The sequence below is a fragment of the Limanda limanda genome, chromosome 9 (genome assembly GCF_963576545.1).
Source record: "Limanda limanda chromosome 9, fLimLim1.1, whole genome shotgun sequence".
Classification (NCBI taxonomy): Eukaryota; Metazoa; Chordata; class Actinopteri; order Pleuronectiformes; family Pleuronectidae; genus Limanda; species Limanda limanda.
In genome coordinates, this window is record NC_083644.1 from 8223523 (window position 1) to 8234387 (window position 10865).

Consider the following 10865-nt stretch of genomic DNA (forward strand, 5'->3'; position numbering starts at 1 on the left):
GTCGTAGATAACAGCGCTATTGGCAAATCTAAATCTCATCACTTACCAGTACCAGAATTGGGTAAATATGTGGAATCAAATAAGCCTTAAGGCTGCAACACTGAAACAATTGTAAGAAAACTAAATAAAAGCTAGGAAACCAAGTTTGTGCAACCACCTCTGTTTATTTCTCCATCTGTAGTGAGGTTATTCTTTGCCATTTGTCGGCTGTCTGCAGGATTACTCAAAAACTACTGAGGCTGTGTCCATGACATTTCCCGAGTGATGACCCGTGGAGGAACCCATTATTCGCCACTTTCTTTAAACATGGTGGATAGAGTGTAAGTCCTGATGGAGGTATGAGCTCCTGTGCATCCTACTCGATACTAAATCACTTGTCCCACCACATGAGCTGATGAGCCACAAACAAGGAAGTGACTTACCAAAATATAGGCTTTTTGTAATGATAGCTGCCCCCTCTCCTCTCCCTCTTTATCTATTTGTCTAGCCCTCTCCCTCCAGGGCTCTGACACGAATTGCTGCTCTCCATGCATCTCTCCCCTTCTCACGCAACGCCACTTGGACGTTTTGACTCATTTCATCTACTCCTCTATGCCAACCACTCCTCGCTTTGTTTACCCGTTTCATCCGGAATCATGTCGTACACTACTCTCATCATCCCCGAGCTTGTAGCAGCATCTCGTTTCCTGTATCCCCTTCGTCCCATTCCTGCTCCACTACGAATTCCGTAAAAGACACTATTATGAAACTTTTTGTGTGTTTGTGTCCCAGGACTGAAAGAAAGATACACTAGGGCTTTGTAATCCATGGTGTTAGGCTCAGAGCGGATCTACGCTGATGAAGCACATCACATCACAACATCCACAACATATTTTCCTTGTACGCAACATCACAAAAGATCTACATTTCATCGGTTCTCATCTGAATTCTAGCTTGTTGATGGAGCCAACAGAGACTCTGCTCCTTTCACTGTCATGAACCACGACATGAACACACAGTGATGGGCACGGTGTTGCAGCAGCAGTCACAACACTGCAACATCTTTTTAGATCTTTGAGATTATGATGGCAAATCACCTACTGTTTTGACAGCAGGCTTCCCTAATCTCTGTGTGGGCCCTGTCAGACCGAAAAACATCATCCACACCCTGTTGGTTCAGAGTCTGTGCGACTTCCTGTTTGTTGTTGCTGTGCTCTGTGGAACATTTCAGTTTAAATAAACCAGGACAACACTGAGGGGGAGATCAGACGGGACAATTACAGGAAACGTTATGAAGTCAAAGAGTCTTAACAGGTTAATTGTGCAGTGCTTTTCATTTATTAACTTGTCTCCTTCTTCAAAGCCTGATCCAAGCACACAAATACCTTATTAAGCAGTTTAAGCTGTTGTTGTATTTATCTGATATTTTGTCACTGAGTCTGATCATTCATTCAAGGAAACAGTTTGATTACATTGGAAGAGAACCTCAACTTCCCCCAGCTGACAGTGAATTACACAAACATGCCTGTTTATCTGGCTCGGAATCCTGGGCGTCATTACATAAGCTTGCCTTTGTGAGTGTGTGTGTGTGTGAGAACAAGATGGAATTTGAATGTGCTGTTGTGAGGATGTTGTGCTGCAGTGTCCAAGAATGAATGAATGTGGTGCTAGGAAAAGTGCGACCAAGAACAAGGGGACTCATTTCCGACTCCTCTCCTGACGCTCTGTCCCTGCGTGTCTTCGTTTCTGGGAAAGTTAACTCGGGTCTTTGTCAAACTCTCTGTCATGCACAGCCACACTGGACCCGCTCCACTGCGACACATTCGACAACGAGCTGTCCTCCACGTCTGCCACACTCTGATAACCAAAGAGTCGTACACATGCACATGTTTTTCATGGCAGCATTGTCTGTCATACTAGCATCCGTGCACACTCTTGTGTCATTATTAGGGAAAGCCAGGGACCCAGGGTTGTCACATCTCAGAATATATACAGATGAAACCTCGTCTATCACCTCCCCATCCTTTTTACAAACTTACAAACCACCGGTATGCAACATGTCACATACAGGTGGGCACATATTTACTTTGATCACGTTATTAAAGCTGTAACATGCCACTCCCGCTGTGGTCCACTCATAAACTTTGTATAAAGATGGACGACATGACAGCTCCTCAAAAGTTAAGACAAAGCATTTTAATCACCGCCCCCCCACCCCCAGTGGCTGGCTACAGTTGAGGTCAAAAATCCCACCTCCTCTATGTTAGTGAATGGGACATGGACCCAGTACACCTCAAATAAATTTTTCTCAAAGATGATTTCTGTCATTTTAGCTAGTTTTTAATCACAATTTGTACATTTTGGTTTGTATTAGTTATCATGCTGAATGTATACAGCTCTTATTTGATATGATCAGTAGATTGTTGAGTAAAGTGGGTCAGATAAGAGTGATACGAAAATAAATATTGACTCAAACTGTGACTCAAACATGGCAGGGATGCACATTTCTGCATTTTGCATTTCATATTTCACAGATGTATGCGGTTCTGTTCCATCATAAAGTTCTCCAAGGCTACTGAAGGCTGCTTCTGACACACCAGCCTACACAAGTTATGCGTTCGGTCCAGTGGTGGCAGTACATGCGATTACTCATTTGGGTCTGTGATATGAGGCGGTGTAGCGATCCTTGTACAAAAGCCTTCAGGAGGAAATAATTATCATTATGTTTCCACAACAGCGCTACACGCCTGGCACACATCTGGCTGTCATTGTTTATGTTTTTGTGCTCATCCTCTAACAACCCTAAATACCAGTTTATTCATAAATCAATTAAAGTTTGCACTTGGGAGCCACTGCTCAGGTCATTAACCTAAACAGACATGAGTCAGCCTCGCTGTCGTTACCCCGGAAACCATATGGCTGTCCCTTGAAGGGAGAGTTAGAGCCTGTTGGATGTGACGGTAAATAGGGAATCCAGTTGACAATTCTGACAATGTGAGAATACTGATCCTTCTCCGAGGCTTCATCAGGCAACAGGGAGCTGTTTTTGTAGTAATCAATGTCGCAGTGTTTGTTTATAACTGCTGCATGTTAGTGATTAAAGAAAAATTAATTCCACAATCCAACTACTGTAAGTGTTATTACTTCAACTCTACAATAACACAGATAATGATGCCATCCACATCTAACAAGGTAGTGTTATTGCTTTTTGTTGAGGGAGTTTAATTAGTAGAAATCAAATCTTGTCCATTAGAGCGCAAGCAATATGGATTTTGAGGGTCTTATATTATGTTACAATTTAAACATACATTTTATCATAAATATCTATGAATAAAAAGAAAACGCAAATAAGAAAATGTAAGGAGCTTGAATTAATAAAACGTTTTTTTTTTACGTGAAATGTAAACATAAATACACATCTTTTCTGCATTGTTACTAATGTTTTTAAATCGGAGCATATCCCTACAAATAAATACAGATATTGATTTGTCTTTGAAAGGAAACCGATCGTCTGGGTTCTACTTCTAATGCAAATGTATAATATGTGTTTGCTTTGCACAGTCTGCATGATGTTGCTATCACTTAACAAGCAAACCATCTTCTGACTCAGGTCTTTAGACATGAGGTTTAATGTCTATCAGCATAAATATAATCCTTTTAAAACAAACTGGATAGTAAGATAGAGTCTCAGTTCTGACACTCTACCACAAACTCCAGTTATTCATAACAATTTAGAAAGCTTCATCTTTTATGCTGAGATAATTCTGAAAAGCTGAGTCAGTGGCGATGCTTGTTTGCCATAATCTGAAACAGACAGAACTTGATTTGTTATCACTTCAAAACCAATTCAATTACACTGATATCATTTGATATTTTGATACCCTCCTTCCACTGGACCATAATAAGCGAAGCAAGCAAACGTAATGTTATCATTACATATAAAGTCAGGTTGAGAGACCTTCACAGCCGGGCGGTGGAGCCAAGCATATGGCCTGGTGTCCTCTCTGCCCTTTGCTCTGCAGCATTCCAGTCCAGGGTTTATCCAGGTCTCAGCCAGTCAAACGCTTAAGTCCTGGATCTCCCTGTGACAGTGTGATTCCTACAGCGAGTAACTGGGATTAACAGGACTACGAGTCTGCAGGCCTTCACGAGTCTGCACTGCTTATTACAGCCAGCAGAACTGTTGGATGGAGTCAACAACATCCTGACAACACACTGAAGCCGTCCGGACAACAACAACATGCTAATTCTGCTAAACTTGGAGCCTCATCAGTGCATTGTTAACATTCTCCTGATAGCGATGCTGCAGGAAATGCCACGAGGTGATTCAAATCAAAAGGGGTTTATCCCATGGGAATATATACGTGCTCGACAAAGTTATATAAGAATCTACAAATAAGGTTGAGATGAGATAATTTGCGTATAAAGTTTAGATTTAGGGCTGGACAGTGAACAAAATACTACAATGTTAAGCCACTATAGGAAGCAGGAGAAAATGCTGTGACTACATAGTATATTTGAAGGTTGTTTCTTGTGTACAAGGGCATGTGTTGGCTTGATGGTAGCACTATAAGGTCAGAGGGTCACTAAGCTTCACAGTTCATCCTCTGGGGACCAGGAATATCCACAGACAAAAATACCTTACTTTTTGTTTTTTGACAGTCATCACTGATGTGAGGAGTATATAACGGGTATACTCTTCTCACACAGTTAAAAATGGTATCTGTTGAATTTCCCAGTGGCCTCGATGATGCCTGAGCCCCCTGCTTACAGCTCCTATCCTCAAAAGTCCAACGAGATTAGGAATCCCATGCTACACGGCACATTTGCCTCGAGGAGAGATGAGTGAGTCACTTTTGAAACAACCACCACGCAAGTGCGAGCTCTCTCGAGTACAGAAAAGCAAACAGGAGATTTGTTACTGCCTCACAACGATGGATACATCACATCCCACAGAACCAACAATCCCATGCGGAGTAAAACCAGGACATTTGTGAGATATTATCAAGTAATATAATGTTGATTTATACAGGGGGAGAGGGTGATTGATTGAGTTTTGGTTTGACTGATAGTGAATTGCCTGATGGTGACCGGCACCCTTGACACTAGGGGAAGCCTCTGTGTCTGTGTGGGGTTAAAATGAAGTCATCGCCCTGTGTGTTGACCCTGCGTGTTACCCAGAGTCAGCCATGCTGGCCGTGGTATGTAGCTTTAAAAAGCAGAGCTAACCAGGATTAGCATCCAATTTTAACACCTGACTGTAATCCTGCCCTCACACAGTCCATGTTAAGCCTGCGTTAGCCATGCCAGTGGAGGGAGAAGCCCTCTGCAGACGGTCTGTCTTGCTTTTCTTTTTTTTCTCCTTGTCACTGTTACCTAACAACTTGGCTCGTGACAAAAGCAGACGATGACAGGACAGCACACTTGCAGGGGTGGAGGAGGAGCTTTAGATTAGCTTATCGTGTATTACTGTTGAGGTGAAGTTGTGGAATCCTTATTTACTGCAGGAGCAATCTGTTCTGCTGGTGTACTTTGTCTGTGCCACACTGCAGCTCTAATTCTGCATTAAACCGAACCATGAGGTTTGTGTACTGCAGTGCTCTCAGGGATGGAGAGAATAAAGTGGTTGTCTGGAATCTACAAAGCTCAAAAATAGACTCATCACACCACACAGATCAAGGATTTACCTTCACGACACATTAGGTGCTTTCAGACAAGAACTGAATTATTTTTGCGGAGGCTTTCCAGAGGGGCTGTAGGTAAAAACGCAAACGTCCAGGTCAGTTGCTCCAGACATTTTCCTAAACTTTTCCTGCCAACCCCTCTACTGAAATCTGGAGAAGTGAGAGACGTAGAAGATGAGGAAGACGAAGATGTCAACTCGGTAGGACAATGAGATACAAGAGATTTAGGTGATGAAGGCCAACCCCATTGTTGATGTGCTGTACACGCAAACATGCAATTTCAGCATCAGAAGTTTAACGTCACCTCCACGTCTCCTGCAGCGCTCTTCATATCTGAAAGACTAATTAATATCTGAAAACAGCTATACTGTCATACAAATACTAATAACTCAGGGAAAATACTGAATCTGTAACCTTGGGTTAATCATTAACTTCAAGCTATTGTGCCGTCGGTTATTATCACACAGAGAGATACAATATTCATAATTATCTAGTGTTCATCTGTACCTGCTCAGTCAACATGAGCTTATTAGACATAATGGCTCTGTTCCCAACTATGACAAGGACAGAAAGGGTGCAGCCAAATGTATCGGGGGGTTTTGTCTCAACTATAACCGACTGAGCAGTTTGTAACGATGTGCAACTGACAAACAGTGATGCTGTTACGATTCTAAAAGCTGCTGTCAGGGTGACACAGAAGCAGAGCAATATGATAATACACCGTTATCTGACATTCATGCATCGCCGTTATTGTTGAATCATCAGTTTTCAAAGGGTTGAGATAAGAACCCCCTATTTGAATGTTTGGCGGTTTTCTTCCTTTTGGTATAAATTCTTTATGAAATTAACTGGACAGTTTGGCGCTTTATCATTTGAACCTAACAACCCTATGAAGTTTGAATGATGCCACTTCTGTAAAACTTAGAAATGTTGGCTAAGCAAACATTACAGCACCTTCCAATGCATCTATGCTGAAACAAGCACCAGACTTAAAAGCTAAAGTGGATTAAATGGCTGGAAATTACTGCTGAAATCACTCCACTTAAAACTACTGCAAAATCTTAAAAATCCAATATTCTCATATCCCTTCATAATTAAAACATGAGCACTAGTCCATTACTACCTTTAAAAGAACTGGCCACTGTTAAACAGCATAATAAGAAACCACAAGACCTGAAGAGGCCCGAATAACATTGATCATGTCCAAACACAGACACACAAACAAGCAGACAACCATCTAATTAGACTCTTCCTGAGCAGAACACACTGCCATTGAGCTCAATTATCAGCTGCACTGGAGTAAACAGGCCGGAATGACAGCATCATCTGGCCTGTTGGAAACATGAACTAACACAATGATGTAAAAAGTAAAAACATTTAACTACAGGGGGTAAACAAGCAGGAAGTGATATTTCAAGCTATGTAAAACCAATTTTCACTTCCTGGAGAAATGTACGTGAAAGCTTATATGAGTCAAGTCCGATTCAAAAAGGTAAACGGTCAAAGACAAGAGCTGCACTGTGAAAAACATGGATGGGTAGAGAGATGAATGAATGGATGAATGGAAGGATGGAAGGATGAGGGCTTTTGCGTGCCAGCTGCAGAGCTGTAGGGATTCATCCCTCCATCACTGGCCTAGCCCCCCTGATGATGTCATCAGTTAAAGGGACATGATATTAAAAGAACCGTCAATGTTCCGTTTGCTCAACCTGACACACCGGGGGGATCAGTCCGACCACGGGTGGGTAGAGAAGTGCACGTGAACGCACCAAATCTCGGGGCTGGATGGTTGAACGGATAGTGTGTGTGTGTGTGTGAATGTGTTTTCGGAGTACAACATACAAAGAGAATATATACAAGTGAGCCAGCTGGGCACATAAGCCCTCCTGCACAATAAATCCAAATAATCCTTTACGATGGGAAGCGGGAGAAGGGGGGCTGGTACTCAGACATATGCACACACACACACACACACACACACACTGATACACACTCACAAAAGGTATACACGCTTCGCCATTGTGCCCCTGTGGACAGACATTCAGTGGCTGTGGCCTTTTCCTCGGGATAACATGCAAGTCACTGGAATGTATGTCCTCAAAATAGCAGGACAGCTTATGACATTTGAAGCTCCCAAGCAAATACACACACACACACACACACACACGTACATACACACACACACAGACACACACGTACACACACACATGCATGCTTTCTAGCAGATGAGCCGCTGTAGGACAAGGACATAAAGGAGGATTACTCTGATTTACAGCAGAAAAGGGGACGACATAATAATGAAAAAATATTCTTACCTTCCATCATGGTTGCAGATTTGCATTCCTCTATCTCCAATGAGCCTGGAGAATGAGAGTTGCAGGAGGTGTGGGAGCGGGGGGGCGGGGGAGAGAGGGAGAGAGAGAGAGAGAGAGAGAGAGAGAGAGAGAGAGAGGGAGAGATGGAGAAGAAGCCCCCGATTACCAGAGAGATACAGTAGAATGGATGGCCGGCTAACGCCCTGGCTAACGGTGAGCCTTCGTCACCCCCCCCTCCTCCCCAGCCAGACGTCGCCTGTCAACCAGCCCAGGAGGGAGAGATGTGGAGAGAGGTAGACAGAGAGAGAGAGGGGAGAGAGAGAGAGAGAGAGAGAGAGAAGGGGTACGGGTCCAGGCCTAGCTGCTGATCAGAGCTGGGGCTTCAGCCATGGAGGAGGATGCTGCTCTAACCTACACGCTCAGCTGAGGATGCTGAGAGGTGGGGGAGAGCTGAGAGGAGGGAAATAAATAAATAAAGGAGGCAGGATAGAGAGAGAGAGAGAGGGAGAGAGAGAGAGAGAGAGAGAGAGAGAGAGAGAGAGAGAGAGAGATAGGGAGAGGGAGGGAGGAGGAGTGTGTGTGTGTGTGTGTTGGGAGGGAGGGAGGCCTGAGGAGTGTGTGTGTGTGTGTGTGTGTGTTGGGAGGGAGGGAGGGCTGAGGAGGGGGTAGCTCGAAGGGGCGGAGGCAGTTGGCTGACGTCACGCGTGGCCTCGGCCAATCCCCGCAGGCCTCTGTGCAGTCACATGGCCTCCAGCTTGAATCTCCTGACACTGTGGCCCAGGAGGAGAAACTCGTTCTGCGTTTTAGTGACCTCTCTCTCTCCCCCCCCCCTCTATCTCTCTCTCCCTCTATCTATCTATCTCTCTCTATTTCTCCCCCTGTATCTCTCTCTCCCTTGACAAGCGACTGTGAACGCACCCGCGCACACACACACTTACATACACAAACAGAGGTAAGGAAAGACACCAACACACACATGCATACACACACACACACATACACACAGACACACACACACACACTGCAGCCTACCTTATGTCAGTGCAGTGTGTCGAGCGCTGAGTCAATTATAAGCCGCTGGAGAGAATAACGTGCAGGTGTGTGCACGCACGCATGTTGACGATCCTCCAACACACACACACATGCGCACACACACACACACAACTGGACTGAATATGTCTCCTCTCTCATGCACCGACTCTTTCTGCGTCCCTCCCTCCCTCCTGGAAGTATCGGTGTGGATTCACTCAGTCTCTCTCTCTCTTTCTTTCTCTCTCTCCCCCTCCCTCTCTCTCTCTCTCTCTCTCTCCCCCTCCCTCCCGTGTCCGCGCGTTCCCACCGCATCGATCCGTGTGACGTCATGGCAACGCGGCCACAGCTGCAGCCAACGAGCAGTAAGGACCACGATGCCCCCCCACCCCCACCCCCCCCCCCCCCTCCTCTGAGTGTGTGTGTCTGTGTGTGTGTGTGTGTGTGTGTGTGTATATGTGCTAAGGTTAGGGGCTAGGGACTGTATTATGTCAATGAGTGTCCACACAATGATAGAGAAACATGTGTGTGTTGATTTTCTATATATCTATATATATATATACATATATATCTTAGGGAGATGAGGAAGATGAGACAAACAATCAAGCAAACCTACATAAATAACCTACGAATTCTAGTGCATCACTTTTCGTAGTATTTCCTACGAAACCTGAATGAGAACAGCCTGGAAATGAATGGAAAATAAATATTGTTTTTTTTTTTAGTTGTCGTGGTGATCATTGAAATCCCAGTAGTATTCTGCTCTCTGAGAATCGTGTGGGCTGTTTTCAGTATGTCGCTCATATATTAGTTCAGTTTAGTTTATTGTCGCAGACTGGAGACAAGTGGGAGTTTCAGGTTGGAGGCTTCGAACAGAAACAAATTACAAACTATCAAACTGTTACAAATACTTAATTATTTAGGTCGGTGTTTTGCATTTTTTAAGAAATAGCAATTATTTTGTGGGGTCAATTTTGGGAAATCCATGTCCAAGTTACAAATATGTCAGATATGTCATTAGAGAGGAACTTTATATTCCTTTAAACTTCCACCTGAGAGTTGTTTATTGTGCATATTACATATTACTCACAGAAAACTAAACTTCAGTCCTGGTTCAAAGAATATATTTCATCTCATATTTTCAGACAGCAGGTGCCTTAAAAATGTTTCCAATAAGAGAATAAATGTAGATTAATGCAGACATACATGGAAACTGTATACTCTGAATGCCAATGGTGCATACAATCATTTTTGGTGACCTAACTTCCCCCCATGGGAACAAATAATTATCTCTCCTTCCATCTCTCCTTCCATCTGTCTCCGGTCATGCTTTAACCAGACCCGGCCGTGTGGCTCCTCATGCCCACATTCATGCATTCTTTCACTGACTCCCTCATTTTTGTTGTTGTCACCCTGTTATTTCCATGTCCATGTGCTTCATTGTGCCACTCACCTCCTCCCTCTTTTCATCCCTCTGTCCTCTGGTGCCCAGCTCCTCTGTCTTAACACCCAGCAGATGCTGCCGAGGAGGGGGTCCCCACCCTCCTACCCTGCCCCTTGCATTAACCCCCTTCCCCCTTGTTTTTCCTTCATCCTGCTCATGCCAAAGCTGTGCTTACAGTGACCCCCCGCCGCCACCCCTCTTTTTATTCCTCTGGTACATCCCCTTCTTTTGTCTTCACATCTACCTCATCTTTTCTTTTCTCTGTACATCTCTGTTTCCCCATTCTCCCATTTTCTTCTACGTGATCTCATTCCTCACTTCCCATTGGCTGCAAGACCACCAGCATCTTCTCCTGCCACCTAGTGTTCACTGAGAATAATGACAGATATGCATATCATTGTGCTGTTGTTGAGG

General features: G+C 44.1%; 1 protein-coding gene across 1 annotated transcript in view; it reads right to left on the reverse strand.

The window, feature by feature from the left end:
* Positions 1-9199, reverse strand: part of sgip1a (SH3GL interacting endocytic adaptor 1a) — a 62085-nt gene extending 52886 nt beyond the window's left edge. Inside the window, exons 1-2 of the mRNA XM_061078417.1 lie at positions 9011-9199; positions 7979-8023 (exon numbers count right to left, since the gene is read on the reverse strand). Of these exons, the coding sequence (XP_060934400.1) occupies positions 7979-7988 (10 nt within the window). The 5' untranslated portion in view covers positions 7989-8023; positions 9011-9199. The remainder of the gene's footprint in view (positions 1-7978; positions 8024-9010) is intronic.
* Between the last annotated feature and the right edge of the window lie 1666 nt (positions 9200-10865).